Consider the following 10159-nt stretch of genomic DNA (forward strand, 5'->3'; position numbering starts at 1 on the left):
GTGGAAGTCCAGCCCTGGACCTATCTGAGATACGGAAGGCCCAGGAAGCAGACCTAGAGCTTTCACAACTGCTTACTGGCTCTGGCAGCAACAGATGCCTAAATGGCAGGAAATCAGCCTCTCAGTCCCGTGATGAGGGTCTGGTAAAGCGTGATGGCTTCCTCTACCGCCGCTGGGAAGGTACTGTCCCCAGCCAGGTCCTCAGAAGGCGCCCCATGACCATCCAGTGCCCCTTCAGCTTCATACTGGTGTTTAATGGAAAACATAGGGGTAGATATACTGGGGGCATTCCCCGCTACTGAGTCTGGAAGCCGCTGCGTGCTCATGACAGTGAACTGCTTATCGAAGTAGCCAGGCAGGAACCACAAAATAAATGGGCAGGAACCGAAATGGTTCCTTGAGCGTATATCGGATTCCTGGTCTCCATAAGGGAAAAGTCTATTTTATAAAAATCAGTGACTGCTATGAAAAAGTTAAAAATGCAAAAACTCTTGTACTTTGCTTGGTTACTTATGGTTATGGTTAGGGCAGGGTGGCGGTTAAGGTTGTCATAGTTAGCGTTAGCATTTTTCCCATAGAAGTGAATGAGCGGGCCCCATAAGGATAGGTATACCCTATCCTGTGTGTGCCCTGCCATGTACTGGCATCTCATCCAGCATGTAGAATCTGTGATCCTGTCCTAAATAATCGGTTGCAAAATGGATGGATTTATTTATGCACATAAAAAAATAACAGTTTGTGATACACAGACAATGCGTTTCACTTACACATATATACACATTTCTTTACATGCAGTTACTCCTCTGTCACCATCCAGTCCTGATCCATCCATCCATCTGCCAACCACTTATCCTGGGCAAGGTTCAGGTGCTGGTAAATTCATCATTATTCTGTTGCATACAAACAGGATTTTTTAAACAAACCACACCTGGAATAACCACACAGTGTTGCTTTAGCTTTATTTGGCAAGAAAGTTATACATAGAGTATATGATGCTTTTTCACAGACGTCTGATTGGAGAATAACTAGCTTAACTAGTGACATGCGGCAGACTACTCAGAGTCCGCCCAGGGTGATCCCACGCTGCCTGGGACAGGCTGAAGGCCCCCCCGTGACTGTCTGTCTGCTGGGTAAGTGCTGGAGGGGTTACATAAGCTTTTCAGGAAATAGGCGAGCAAAAAAAAAGGGATTGGCAGGAGATTCAAATGCTCTTTCATTGATCAGCACTGATGTGTTTCTGTATCAGCAACGGTTTCCAAACACGGAAAAAGGAACGCCATAATGGTTCTGGTCACTCAGTTTACGGTCCAGTTCTGCCACAGGAATTTTCGGAATGTTTCTTTCATTATTGTTAGCACTGATGAAACCCTCGGAGTGAGTTGGATTCCCTGAGGTTTCATCTAGACAACAGTAGGCACTCCAGAAAAAAGATGGTATAATCACCCTATTATTTAACGTTTGTGTTCCTGGCACGACCCCTGTAACAACATAGGCATGTCTACTAGTGCAGTTGGCATCTAAGAAGTTTTTTGTTACTTTCTCAACTTGCACACGCCACTTACCACGATTCAGAGATCGATTTTGGGGGGCCGCGTTGGTCAGAGTGAACGTGGCATCTGCTGTGCACTGCTTAAAAGTGTGGAAGATGGGGTACAGGTGGCCTCTGTCATACTCTATTTGGTTCTCATAGTCTTCAGTCAGGGCTTGGTGTGTCCCTGCTTTCTCCACATGTTCTGTAGGGCCCATGTTTGGAGAACCATTAGGGTCATCAAGCTAGAAATATAAAATACACGTGTTGGAATTCACCAGAGGAACCTGACTTGTATAATTTATATTATAAAGTCTTTGAAATTTGATAGGATTCAACACTAAATGCAAATAATTTAGCATTTTAACATCGAAATCTTGCTTAATAACATAATAACTATACAATAATTGTGGGTAACTAGTAAATTAACACCAAGTCTTATTCATTGTTTTGAGGTCTAACATAAATTGACTTACCTGAGGTTCTATGTACCAGGTATTTCTACATTTGCATGTTTTTTTTCCTCAGTACAGATAAACGGAGTTCATGGCATGTAGCATGATAACTATGCAATAAATGTGGGTAACAAGAGTAGTAAATTTTAACATTACGCCTTGGATAATGTTTTGAGGTGTAAAAAAACAGACCTACCTGAGGTTCTATGTCCCAGGTACTTTTACGAACACATTCTTCTTTTCCTTGGTATAGATAAGCAGAGTACACAGGAATCTTGTCCTCTGTGTTGTACAAAGTGGCAAATTCATACCGATTCTCCTTTTTCTGGCAAATCTGTTTATATTGATTTTGATTGAAGATGGTTGGGAAAGTGACAATTCCTCCTGGTTTAGCAAAGAACTTTTTACACTTGACAAAGGGTGTCTTGGCAGCAATCTGAGGTGGGATGACTTCAGGCAGGACCAGGGCAGGAAGGAGCACAGTGACGCTGAGTAGGGAAATGAACTGCATGGTCAGATCTCACTGCGGAAGAAAGGGAAGAAGCCATCTGAAATTACGAAGGCAAAACAGTTACAATAAGAAATGATTGACAGCTCCAGCATCGGAATTCATCCATCCATTTTCTTTACATGCCCGTCCTCTGCAGAATCTTGGGCATCCAGAGCTTATCCTGAACACCACTGGCGCAAGGCCAGGAATCATCCAAGGCGGGGCGCTGACACACCATCCACACAGACCAACGGGCAATTTCCAATCTCCAATTTACCTTACCGTGTAACGGGAACCCCACAACGACACGGGAGAACATGCAAACTGCACACACACACGGAACCATGGCAGAGACTCAAACCCACTGCACCACTGTAGGAAAGGCACAGGCTGTAAGATGAATGTGAGGTTCCTTGATGTAATAATCTCCAAAAATCTCATCACTTTACCCTTCAGGGTGGGCAGCCTAAGCTAGACCATTCTCAGTACCTGATACTCATTTTTAACTTGGCTTTCATGTTTAAACTGGTCCCCATAAGGTAAAAATGGGTATTCATCACGTTGTGGGGACATTTGGTCCCCATAAGATAACGTATACCCGCTCACACGCACACACACACGCCCTGGTACGAAATGTTTGCTCAGCAGACTTGGAAACATCAATTTCCTGACACCAGAAAACTGAGCAGAGCACTATAACTAATCACCAAATGTACTAAATAATATACCCCCCCCCCCCCACCGCAAAGACGTTACTCCTTTTGATCTCATTTATGGCAGTCATGACTTCCTTGTTAAATTGAAAATACAAGTTTAATCAGCACATATCACTGTTGCAATAATACCTGTATCACCATTATATCTGTATTATGTACCTCGAATGCACTATTTACATCGCACACTGTTCAGGCAGACGTAAATAGACTGTATGCTGATTAACATTAATATTAACATTTATAGATAAGAATGTTTCAGATCTATTAAAATTTTACACAGCTTCCGGTAAATATACTTCTCGATTGATGTAAAGCAACATAAAAATTATACTACTTACAGACAGTTCTGCATATGAAGGAAATATTCCAACCATAGACTATAGGTCCACAGCCCTAACTGTACTGAATTCTATTTTTCACAGACTGACACTAAACTTCCCGTTACACTAAAACCAAGCACTGGACGTCCTTAAAAGCCACATTTTTAAGATAGTCGTAAGGCATCATGTGCTTCCTTTTAAGGAAGATCAGCTCTCTCATATGCATAACCCCTCAATTGTAAACACTATAAGACTGAAGAGCCGAAGATTCGGGAAATGGCGGCCGTGGAACCTACGGACAGTCCATGGGCTGTACCAGCAGTCCTAGTCTGGGAGAAGAATGGGTCATGGTCTTTAGTGGACTTCTGGTGTCTGAATGCTGTGAACCAGAAGGACTCATATCCGCTGCCCTGGATCGATGGTGCACTGGGCAACATCGCCAGGTCCGTGTGCTTAGCTCCTTTGACCTCCAAAGTGGCTACTGCCTGATCAAACTGGCACCAGATGCCGAACCTAAGATCACTTTCACCATCGGTTGCAGTCTATGGCAGTTCTGCTCAGTGCTGTTTGAGCTCTGTAATGCCCCAGTTACCTTCGAGAAGTTGATGGGGCGAGTGCTGGCCCACGGACAGCTGGTGAATTCACTGGAGCCCCCCCCCCCCAGGGGTACGATTTTGAGGTCCAGCACTGGCTGCTGTCACTGCCACTGCGGAGCAGGCGAGTGACCCAGTGCTGCCTTGAGTGAGGGACTAGCAGAAGGGAGGCGGCCTGTGGGGGGGGGGGGAGGTTCTCCCCACTGGAGCCATAGACTAAAGCCCTCTACTACCAGTGGGGGGGCGTTGGAGGAGAAAGGCGAGCTGCCGTACCGGTGCTGGCAGTCCCTGAGTGGCAATCAAACGATGCTGCAGCTGCTAGTTGCCCGGAGCCTTCGGCCCACGGTTCAATGGGCGATGCAAGGCAGGACAGGAGCCGGGCACCTCGGGGCGGTAAAGACACTTAGGGAATTGTGGGGCAGCTTCTACTGGCCCAGCTGCAGCCAGGACACCACGCTGTTCGTCCATTGTTGGGAATCGCTATGTCCTCATGATTAAGTTATTTTACTAGGTTATCCTCTCGTAAATAATGTCCATGATGTGTAGTTATGTCAGTGAATGTAAGCGTGTCGCCTTCTCATGAAGTGCTTCCCCTGCTGCGGTGTGTTTGTAACCCCCCCTCCCCCCGATGATGTTCAGTGTGTGTACTGGTGACTTCCCCTGTCCGTGCCACTGGCAATTCTCTGGCAGTTGTGTGAAAATGAATGTGTCTGACTGTCAACTGCAAGTCAAGTCAAAGTGAACTTTGTCATCTCAGCAACATACATGCATATAGAGAGATGAGATGTTGTGGCTCTAGTTTTTACAGTTACCAATAATAAGAGATAATAAGAGAGAGAAACACATATATAAGTAATATAGACAAGAATTTTAAAAATGTGGTACAGATGATGTGTTTAACATTCAGAAATTGTACGTGTTATTAGTAGCCAAAGTGTAGACAAATAGACCCATATTGGAATGTAATTATGTGTGTAGTGTTTGTGCATATGGTCAGTAGCAGTTCAGATTAAATATTCATGTAACACTGGTGTGTTTTGCGCACATAGCAGCATATAAGGCTAATGTATGAAGTGCAAAAGTGCAAAGCTGAGGTCAGTTTACAGGTCAGGTGTGTGTGGTGGGGAGTGGGGGGGGGCAGGCAGTGTGTTTAGCAGTCTAATGGCTTGTGGGAAAATAGCTCTAACACAATCTGGCCAATCAGGCTTTAATGCTGCGATAGCATCTGCCAGATGGGAGCAGCGTGCAGGCTCCATGCGAGGGGTGTGAGCCGCGCACAATTCACCTCCGCATGTTCTCTAAAGCATGTCTCTCTGCACTGACTTCGCAGCAATATGGTGGCCCAGATATCAGACATGGTCACAGCGCGATAATAGTGAGACGCAGACCAGCGCAGGAAAAATAAAAGCATGGCTTTTAGTGACAGATGGCAGCAGCTGTGAGAAGTCACACACACTGCCCACCATGTTAGGCACCCTGACTACTTACATGCCGCACGGTGGGCGCACGCACACACATTATTCATGACAAATAGCGTTAAACACTACACATGACATCACCAGCGACGCAAAAACAACACAATGCATGCTAAAAACACGCAGCTATTTACATTGGTGATATTTGTTATTACTAATACATTTTCCCAGTTGCACGCCGCCTGACTTTATTATGGCGCTGATATGCATGAGTCTGGCACGATGCTACGTGTGTGCAGAGACCTTTCCAGTACCGTCTCAATTTAAATATGAATTGGTTACAAAGTAAGTTGACAGCTAGACATGAATATGTCTGTCTGCGAGATTTGTTGTAGCAAAGTTAAATACTGTGGCAATAGAATAACTGGGAGAGCTGCACACAGAATGGCTGGCAGGCAGTCTGAGGAAAATCAAACGCAGTTACAGGGACAGAAGGTGGCTGTTCATGAGGACGTAAAGGGGCAGTAGAGGTTCAAGCTATTATGAGGTCCTGGGAGAACCCCCCCCCTTCAACCCTGAGGATTGACCATGCATTGTTTGTCTGGCTGCTCCGCTTCCGGGAGCCTGAAGGACATGTGGCCCAGTACCTTGGTCTTGACAGTAATGCGGATGCCCTGTCCTGCAGATCCTGTGAGGTAGGAAGCATGTGGCCACTGTCTCAGGGTAGAGCAGAGCTGGGTGGAGACGTACACAATGGCCTGGGCGAACAGCAAGGATTCACCTCATTCCATCCCCTACCCCATATGGGTGACCCCAACTCAGACAGAGTCACCCTCCTGTCCTCCCATAGGTGCTGAGTCCCTAGCACTGAGTACAATTAAAGGTGCCCCAGCCAAGGATAACCCAAGTCAGGCCCAAACTCCGCCAGTGGTGAACCCCAGTACCACATCAGCAGCAAGACCTGAGGATGCAGCAGCACCGGCCCAGGCAGGAGCACCCGCAGCTCTCAGCAGATCAGCAAGTGGAAGTCCAGCCCTGGACCTATCTGAGATACGGAAGGCCCAGGAAGCAGACCTAGAGCTTTCACAACTGCTTACTGGCTCTGGCAGCAACAGATGCCTAAATGGCAGGAAATCAGCCTCTCAGTCCCGTGATGAGGGTCTGGTAAAGCGTGATGGCTTCCTCTACCGCCGCTGGGAAGGTACTGTCCCCAGCCAGGTCCTCAGAAGGCGCCCCATGACCATCCAGTGCCCCTTCAGCTTCATACTGGTGTTTAATGGAAAACATAGGGGTAGATATACTGGGGGCATTCCCCGCTACTGAGTCTGGAAGCCGCTGCGTGCTCATGACAGTGAACTGCTTATCGAAGTAGCCAGGCAGGAACCACAAAATAAATGGGCAGGAACCGAAATGGTTCCTTGAGCGTATATCGGATTCCTGGTCTCCATAAGGGAAAAGTCTATTTTATAAAAATCAGTGACTGCTATGAAAAAGTTAAAAATGCAAAAACTCTTGTACTTTGCTTGGTTACTTATGGTTATGGTTAGGGCAGGGTGGCGGTTAAGGTTGTCATAGTTAGCGTTAGCATTTTTCCCATAGAAGTGAATGAGCGGGCCCCATAAGGATAGGTATACCCTATCCTGTGTGTGCCCTGCCATGTACTGGCATCTCATCCAGCATGTAGAATCTGTGATCCTGTCCTAAATAATCGGTTGCAAAATGGATGGATTTATTTATGCACATAAAAAAATAACAGTTTGTGATACACAGACAATGCGTTTCACTTACACATATATACACATTTCTTTACATGCAGTTACTCCTCTGTCACCATCCAGTCCTGATCCATCCATCCATCTGCCAACCACTTATCCTGGGCAAGGTTCAGGTGCTGGTAAATTCATCATTATTCTGTTGCATACAAACAGGATTTTTTAAACAAACCACACCTGGAATAACCACACAGTGTTGCTTTAGCTTTATTTGGCAAGAAAGTTATACATAGAGTATATGATGCTTTTTCACAGACGTCTGATTGGAGAATAACTAGCTTAACTAGTGACATGCGGCAGACTACTCAGAGTCCGCCCAGGGTGATCCCACGCTGCCTGGGACAGGCTGAAGGCCCCCCCGTGACCGTCCGTCTGCTGGGGTGCTGGAGGGGTTACATAAGCTTTTCAGGAAATAGGCGAGCAAAAAAAAAAGGGATTGGCAGGAGATTCAAATGCTCTTTCATTGATCAGCACTGATGTGTTTCTGTATCAGCAGCGGTTTCCGAACACGGAAAAAGGAACGCCATAATGGTTCTGGTCACTCAGTATACGGTCCAGTTCTGCCACAGTAATGTTCGGAATTTTGTCTACGTTGCTGTTAGGACTGATGAAACCCCTGGAGTGAGTTGGATTCCCTGAGGTTTCATCTAGACAACAGTAGGCACTCCAGAAAAAAGATGGTATAATCACCCTATTATTTAACTTTCCTGTTCCTGGCACAACCCCTGTAACAACATAGGCATGTCTACTAGTGCAGTTGGCATCTAAGAAGTTTTTTGTTGCTCTCTCGACCTTATTTAACCATTTGACCCGATTGAAATATCGATTTTGGGGGGCCGCGTTGGTCAGACTGAAGGTGGCATCTGCTGTGCACTGCTGAAAAGTGTGGAAGACGGGGTACAGGTGGCCTCTGTCATACATTGTCTGCTTCCCATAGTCTTCAGTCAGGGCTTGGTGTGTCCCCGCTCCCTTCACACCTCTCTTAGGGCCCATGTTTGGAGAACCATTAGGGTCATCAAGCTAGAAATATAAAAGACACGTGTTGGAATTCACCAGGGAAACCTGACTTGTATAATTTATATTATAAATTTGATAGGATTCAACACTAAATGCAAATAATTTAGCATTTTAACATCAAAATCTTGCTTATTGTTTTGGCGTGTAACATAATAACTATGCAATGATTGTGGGTAACTAGTAAATTTACATCAAGCCTTGTTTATTGTTTTGAGATCTAACATAAATGGACTTACCTGAGGTTCTATGTACCACTTATTTCTACGTTTGCATGTTTCTTTTCCTTGGTACAGATAAGCAGAGTACACAGGAATCCTGTGCTCTGTGTTGTATAAGGTGGCAAATTCATACCGATCCTTGTATTTCTGGCAAATCTGTTTATATTGATTTTGATTGAAGATGGTTGGGAAAATGACAATTTCTTCTTGTTTAACAAAGAACTCAGTACACTTGACAAAGGGTGTCTGGGCAGCAATCTGAGGTGGGATGACTTCAGGCAGGACCAGGGCAGGAAGGAGCACAGTGACGCCGAGTAGGGAAATGAGCTGCATGGTCAGATCTCACTGCGGAAGAAAGGGAAGAAGCCATCTGAAATTACGAAGGCAAAACAGTTACAATAAGAAATGATTGACAGCTCCAGCATCGGAATTCATCCATCCATTTTCTTTACATGCCCGTCCTCTGCAGAATCTTGGGCATCCAGAGCTTATCCTGAACACCACTGGCGCAAGGCCAGGATTCATCCAAGGCGGGGCGCTGACACACCATCCACACAGACCAACGGGCAATTTCCAATCTCCAATTTACCTTACCGTGTAACGGGAACCCCACGACGACACGGGAGAACATGCAAACTGCACACACACACGGAACCATGGCAGAGACTCAAACCCACTGCACCACTGTAGGAAAGGCACAGGCTGTAAGATGAATGTGAGGTTCCTTGATGTAATAATCTCCAAAAATCTCATCACTTTACCCTTCAGGGTGGGCAGCCTAAGCTAGACCATTCTCAGTACCTGATACTCATGTTTAACTTGGCTTTTACAGGGATACGCATCTCAGAACATTGGACTGCAAAGAATATAAATAAACTGTTCGTACCTGAGTGTGGCTAATATATATATATATATATATATATATATATATATATATATATATATATATATATATATATACACACACACCAGAAAACTGAGCAATCACCAAATGCGTAATACGTTAAAGAAGAGCTGATCATACCTCAAGCAAATCAGAAATTAATGCTGGTTCTCTGGAACGTTACGTAGATGTAACTCTGTTAAATACCGCTGTCTCATAAAGCGGCGATCACAGATTACGCAGGTCTGTAATGCTGTTCCTTCAGTGCATCTCTAGTGACGCAGAGTGACCACACACAACCCCCTCCCCCCGACAAAGACGTTGCTCCTTTTGATCTCATTTGAGTAAGTCACGATTTCCTTGTTATACTGAGAATATAAATACAATGATTCGGCATATATAACTGTTGCAATAATGCCCACATAAACATAATTTCTGTACTGTATTAGTATACATTATTTACGTCATAGATGTAAATAGACCATATGCAGACTACCATTAATATTGACATTTATAAATAAGAATGTTTCAAACCAATTAAAATTATGCACAGCTTCCGACAAATACACTTTTTGATTAATGTAAAACAACGCAAAATGATATTACATAGGCTGCATGCGGTTCTGCGTATGAAGAAAATATTTCGACCGTAGACTATAGGTTCACAATCCTAACTACTCCTAGATCCTAACTTAAGTCTATTTTATGGGAACTGACACTAAATTTCCCGTTACACTAAAACTAACCACTGG

At 44.8% G+C, this 10159-nt stretch overlaps 1 protein-coding gene across 3 annotated transcripts; it reads right to left on the reverse strand.

Annotated features, from left to right (window-relative positions):
* Positions 1-596: 596 nt before the first annotated feature.
* Positions 597-9696, reverse strand: LOC125712372 (endonuclease domain-containing 1 protein-like). Of its 3 annotated transcripts, XM_048982336.1 has the most exons (4): positions 9549-9696; positions 2180-2506; positions 1563-1773; positions 597-890 (listed from the first exon to the last, which is right to left on the reverse strand). In XM_048982336.1, exons 2-4 carry the CDS (start codon positions 2492-2494, stop codon positions 886-888), a joined length of 531 nt encoding a protein of 176 aa, XP_048838293.1. In that variant the 5' UTR covers positions 2495-2506; positions 9549-9696; the 3' UTR covers positions 597-885. The 3 variants fall into 3 exon arrangements, with proteins under 3 accessions (XP_048838293.1, XP_048838291.1, XP_048838292.1); XM_048982334.1 differs by lacking the exons at positions 597-890; positions 9549-9696 and adding an exon at positions 3528-3645 and having other exon boundaries at positions 943-1773; XM_048982335.1 differs by lacking the exons at positions 597-890; positions 9549-9696 and adding an exon at positions 3528-3597 and having other exon boundaries at positions 943-1773; positions 2180-2531.
* Between the last annotated feature and the right edge of the window lie 463 nt (positions 9697-10159).

Source organism: Brienomyrus brachyistius, chromosome 17, assembly GCF_023856365.1.
Source record: "Brienomyrus brachyistius isolate T26 chromosome 17, BBRACH_0.4, whole genome shotgun sequence".
Taxonomy (NCBI): domain Eukaryota; kingdom Metazoa; phylum Chordata; class Actinopteri; order Osteoglossiformes; family Mormyridae; genus Brienomyrus; species Brienomyrus brachyistius.

Coding starts and splice junctions, on each gene's coding strand:
- LOC125712372 (XM_048982334.1), bottom strand. CDS start 2,494: ATGCAGTTCATTTCCCTACTCAGCGTCACTGTGCTCCTTCCTGCCCTG. Junction 1,774..2,179: donor CCTGGGACATAGAACCTCAG/GTAGGTCTGTTT, acceptor TTATATTTCTAG/CTTGATGACCCTAATGGTTC.